The sequence below is a fragment of the Aotus nancymaae genome, unplaced genomic scaffold (genome assembly GCF_030222135.1).
Source record: "Aotus nancymaae isolate 86718 unplaced genomic scaffold, 86718_ANA_hifiasm-v0.15.2.pri h1tg000025l, whole genome shotgun sequence".
Lineage (NCBI taxonomy): Eukaryota > Metazoa > Chordata > Mammalia > Primates > Aotidae > Aotus > Aotus nancymaae.
The window spans coordinates 39,977,883-39,983,281 of record NW_026988438.1 but is presented as its reverse complement, the minus strand read 5'-3'; the positions used below and the strand labels follow the sequence as shown (position 1 = coordinate 39,983,281).

Sequence of the window (5,399 nt, the reverse complement as noted above, 5' to 3'; positions counted from 1 at the left end):
GAAGCAATGACCTACTTTCCGTGATTATTTTCAATGAGAGAACAAATGAACCTTACTTTTCAGAGATTCTTTTTTTCCCTAAGAAGAAAAGTACTTACAAAACACCTTTTATTTTCCCCAAATTGAAGAACATAACTAAGGATTTATGTTTCCTTTAATTTTAATTAAAAGTCTATAACTCTTATTTATAAACTAACACAATTCTAAATAGATGACTAAAAAGAAATTCAGTTTTTCCAATTCTGTTTTATTTCACAGATTGTAGCTTTTCGTACCCCCAAATCCACAGTCCTGTTAGGTTTGTAGAGAGTTGACTGATAATAGGCAGAAAAAGTGTAAGTTTTTCAAAAGTAGATGGCTGTATCTCCAGGGCTTCATAGATGTTCAGTAAACTCTTACTGCACTAAACTGAGTCATATACAAAATAATATTGGCCAAAAGCTCACTTGTTCTGGTTTTAATATCATCCTATTTTTACAAAATACCTCCCAGCACTTAAAGATGAAAGAACTCAAAAACTATTGATCTTGCAAATAGATTTTGTTTGGACATATTTAATTGATTGACAAAGTTATTATTATTTGTATAAACAGAAATATTTCATCCAGATGTTAAGAACTTAATGCCAAGAGGGCCACGGAGGTAACATAAAAGGTAGAAACCTGTGGGTATGGGGACTAGTGATCCTTATTTTATTTATTTATTTATTTATTTTTTTGTGTGTGTGAGCACAAATTGTGAGTTTTATTTAACTGTAAGTGATGCAACCTATGTAACACATTCTTTTCTCATCCATGTTCTTTAACTGCTAATATTACCTTTACAGAGACAAACATTATCAAATGTGCCTGACTGGTAATTTATTAACTTTATCTGTCAAGTGATAATATTCTGTAGGCAGCTTTTGAAATTATGTTTTGAGAATTTACAACCACTGAACACAGATGGTTTTGTAAAACTGACAATTACAGGTTCCCTAAACTCACAACATACATATATTTTAATATTTGAATAGCTCATTTTCTTCAAAAGTATTTTTCCACTGCTTTTTCATAAAAATATAAAAGACATTTATAGTTTTAAAAACCTATATTTAACCCAAATCAAAATTTTTCTACAAATGATACCTCTTTCCAAAAAGTTAAAAAGACATTACAGAATATTGTGATGTTAAACCAAAGACTCTCGACACAATAACAGCATTTTACTTTTAAGAAATATTGTGCAGTATTTCCTTTTTAACCTTTCATGCTAGATTTCAACTATGTATATCCTATGTAAACACACCAGAGTAATCCTAGTCATTCATATTTATGCAGTAGACTGTTACATGACTAGTTAGCATATAAACTATAATACCATAATTGCAAAAATAACAAAAGGCAATCTTTATGAAAGCTTAAAAAAGCTTTTAATAAAAGGCGACCAAGGCTGCCCTAATTTGCAGTAAAAATTACCTCTTCCTCCTACCTTTCCCCCACTTTGAATGGTACCTTTTATTGCATGTTAATAAACAAAGGTATTTCTAGCACTTCTACTTAAGTTAGCCTCTTACATGGCTGCTTTCTTTTCTGATACACTGACTTTATCAGAAGGCACCGAGATTAGACTCCTAAGTAGTTTCAGATTTTTTGTCCCTTTTTAGGTTCCTCTAGAATAATTTTCCTCAGAAAAGGATAACTTGAAAAACTTAAGGAACCAGAAGAAAACGAATGATGTAACACAGCAACTTGAAACTTGTAGCATTCAAAAACTATAAATATATTAATAGGCTCCTTGAACATACCACTTAGGACAAAAAGTCAGAATAACTTTCTGAACATAAATGTAAAAATAGAGCACTTTATTAACAATAGGAAAACTCCTAAGCTTACAGTAACAACATATTAAATCTTATGTAACACATAGTCAAAAGCATTAGAAATTCACTGCCAAATATTCTGATGCACCATCCTGAAAATATATCTGGTATACACCACTAACATATATAACAAAGTATGGCATTTATTTCACAGAAAGAAAAGATAGTTTTATCACACAAACAGATTTGGAGATTTCAGCTTTAATTAAGTTCTAGAGATATATTTTAAAGATAAAAAAGAAAAACAGGATTCACCCTTCAAATAAAAAAGTCTCTCTCTTTATATAATTCATTATTAATACTCTTTATGCTCTTGCAATGTAAAACATTTAGAAACTTCTGAATTCTAAAAATTTTCATCAGTTAACCTATTTGGCCTTAACATATTCTAAATTCCCTTTCAAGAATCACATTAATGTTTTCAGTCCATCGGTCCAATATGGATGGAACAACTATTTCTTTTTCTTCTTCTTTGGTGGTTCATCCTCAGAGCTGCTATCTGTGCTGATGCTGCTGCTACTAGAAGAGCTGGAATCTGAGTCTGAATCAGAGGAGGAGGAAGAGGTTGTGGAGGAGGCTGAGGATGAGGAACTAGAGGAGCTTTCATCAGTGTCACTGTCCTCTGAGGAGGATGAGGTAGATGTTTCTTCACTTTCTGATGAAGAATCACTGGCTGAACTGTCACTGCTACTGCTACTTGAACTGGTTACACTCTTAGACCTTTTTTTCTTGGTCTTTCTTTCTACAGTGGTCTCTCCAATGCTTTGTTGTAATAATAATCTGTTTTCTTTTTCTTTTAAAGCTTTTTTTAGTTCTGCTGTCCTTGAGGGCCTATGTAGGTATTTTCTTTTTCCTGTGCATTCATAAGTCCAATGTCCAAATTCCAAGCATTTCTGACATCTTACATGTTGCTTATTTGCTTCACTGCAGTGACACAAAGCTGACAGGGATACTTAATAACGATGGATGACGGAATCAGGATCCAAAAGGTCTTGACAGGCTGCAACTCTGTGTCGAATTTACGCTTGTCTCCGGGCTATGAGCCGATGCATGGGAGTCGCCATTTTAGCGTGGTCAAAGACTGCCGCGCAGGGTTTTGGGAACTCCTCAGAAGGCGACTAGTGATCCTTGTAAGTGAAAGGAACAGGCAGCAGCAGCCCCACTCTAGGATCTTATGCTGCATAAGCATCTGCTTTCAGATATATGGATTTTTCAAGGAGGACAGCAATATGGATTTTAAGGCTAAATCTCAGTTTTAAAATGTTAACTCAATTGCTTTTTAAAACACCATGGGATCGACAACCTCTGATTTAAGTAGAAACTTGTCAATTAAAGTCTTCAGACATCAAATCCACTAAAAGGGGTGAACAATTATCATGAATGGATCATGTGTTCAGCCTGTGCTATCTGAATTACAAATAAACTTCCTCACTGAGGAGGATATAGAGTGTGTTCTGTCCAGCTGTAGGAGCTATTGTCAAATTCTCTTCTTTCCTCCTCTCAGATGCAGTGGTCTGTAACGCTACCACGATCTGAAAGTTGAACACTAAATGATTAAGGAAAAGAAAAGCACTTAGGAACTCTTGCATAATTCATCATTGCAGCTGAGAATGAAAGACCCGTTGTTCTGTAGCACAAATACATTACAAACTACAACACACAATGAAAATTGAGTTCAAACATACTTGAGTGAAATAATTTAAAATGTAATTCCTTTCATTATTAGAAACACTTACAAAACGGTTTATGCCTGCTGACATAATTGAACAAGTCACTATGTTTTAGATATATTTTAAGGAGTAGGACATATTGGTGCATGATATTGCTAGATGGGAGGAGGACATATTTGCGCAGTTCACCCATGATACATCCATTCCACATGGCTGGACCGTAGGTATTATTATTGTTCCATCACATGAGAAGTGCATCAGGGCCCATTCCTTGGCCAAAGTTCACTGCAGCAGAAACACCACATGGGGTGCCAACTTCTGTCACACTTCAGTGGAAGGATTTAGAATCATTTACATTAGTTGTGGGTCTTTCTGTAACAAAGATTGTCAGCCTGAAGCATGTAATACTTTCAAGAGTAGATTTAAATAACTGTGTGTTTAGGTGAGTGTGTGTGTGGAGGGGGTTGTTTCTCAAGGCATAAATGCCCCACATGCAGAGAGATCTGGATTTCAATCCAGATCTGCCACAGATTAGCTATGTAAATAATGGACAATTTGGACAACCAACCAAAACCTTTTAAAGCAGCTTCCATATGCCAGGCACAGTGCTGAGTACTGGGTATACAAGAGTGAACAAGATAGGCCAGACATGGTGGCTCACACCTATAATCCCAGCACTTTGGGAGGGTGATGCAGGAGAATTACCTGAGGTCAAGAGTTTGAGACCAGCCTGGCCAACATGGTGAAATCCCTTCTGTACTAAACTACAAAAAAAAAAAAAAAAAAAAAAAAATTAGCCAGGCGTCGTGGCAGGAGCCTGTGATCCCAGCTACTTGGGAGGCTGAGGCAGGAGAATTGCTTATACCCAGGAGGCGGAGGTTGCAGTGAGCTAAGATCACACCATTGCACTCCAGCCTGGGCAAGAAGAGGGCAACTCTGTCTCAAAAAAAAAAAAAGGAATGAACAAGATAAAATCATTGCCCAAAGGAGTTTTCATCTTAGTAGGAGAATCAAACAAAGGATAGGCAGTTCACAGAAGCTTAAAGGCTACAGTAAATATAAGCAGAGAGTATTTTGGAGGCATGTAGAATTAATATCTATCCTAATTTTAAACTGTCAGAAAAGGCTTTCTTGATGAAGTGATGTGTGAGCAAATATCTGAGCTGATATAGGAACCAGGTAAGTGAAAAGTGAGGCAAATAATATTTTAGAGGCAGGAAGCAAGATACGCAACAGCCAGAAATTGAAATTGAGAGAGGCTAGAGCTTCTGAGGACCAGCTCATTGTTTGTACGGCTATATCAGTGTTCACAATGGAATATCAGCTGGACAATTCTCAATGTTCATTCTAGCCAGAAGCAGGTTGGGGGAATATTCAAAGGTGCAGATATTGCCTTACTACACTTCATTCATTTATCCATCCTTTTAACAAATAGTTATTTCAAAGCTATAGTCATTGCTTTTTATAAATTCTATTTTTATATTAAATATAGCAATTCTTCTGACTATTGGTTGAAGTAGAGAGAGTTGACTTATTTTAACACAGAAAATGCTCATTTCTAGATAGCAACTAATTGTTCAGTAAAACACTTCTATTAAGAATTTACATGGGAAGAAAAATCCAGTGATCAAATAATTCTAGGAAATGCAACATATTATCCCTCTTAAACATCAATTATTTTATGTTAGCATATTTAGTGTTCTAAGAAGTCCTTAAGTAAACAGAGCAATCAAAAAACACTCTTTAATCTAGTATTAGATAAAAGTTAGTATAGATTTAGTCTAGGGATATGTGATGATTAATATTAGATGTCAACTTGGCTGGACTGGGAGATGCCTACATGGCTAGTGAAGTATTGTTTCTGGGTG

At 35.4% G+C, this 5,399-nt stretch overlaps 1 protein-coding gene across 1 annotated transcript; it reads right to left on the bottom strand.

Moving 5' to 3' along the window:
- Nucleotides 1-723: 723 nt before the first annotated feature.
- LOC105706947 (zinc finger CCHC domain-containing protein 10) lies at nt 724-2,976 on the bottom strand. Its single transcript, XM_012437626.2, has 2 exons — nt 2,885-2,976; nt 724-2,785 (listed from the first exon to the last, which is right to left on the bottom strand). The coding sequence occupies exons 1-2, from the start codon at nt 2,923-2,925 to the stop codon at nt 2,314-2,316; spliced, it is 513 nt and encodes a 170-aa protein (XP_012293049.1). The 5' UTR covers nt 2,926-2,976; the 3' UTR covers nt 724-2,313.
- Between the last annotated feature and the right edge of the window lie 2,423 nt (nt 2,977-5,399).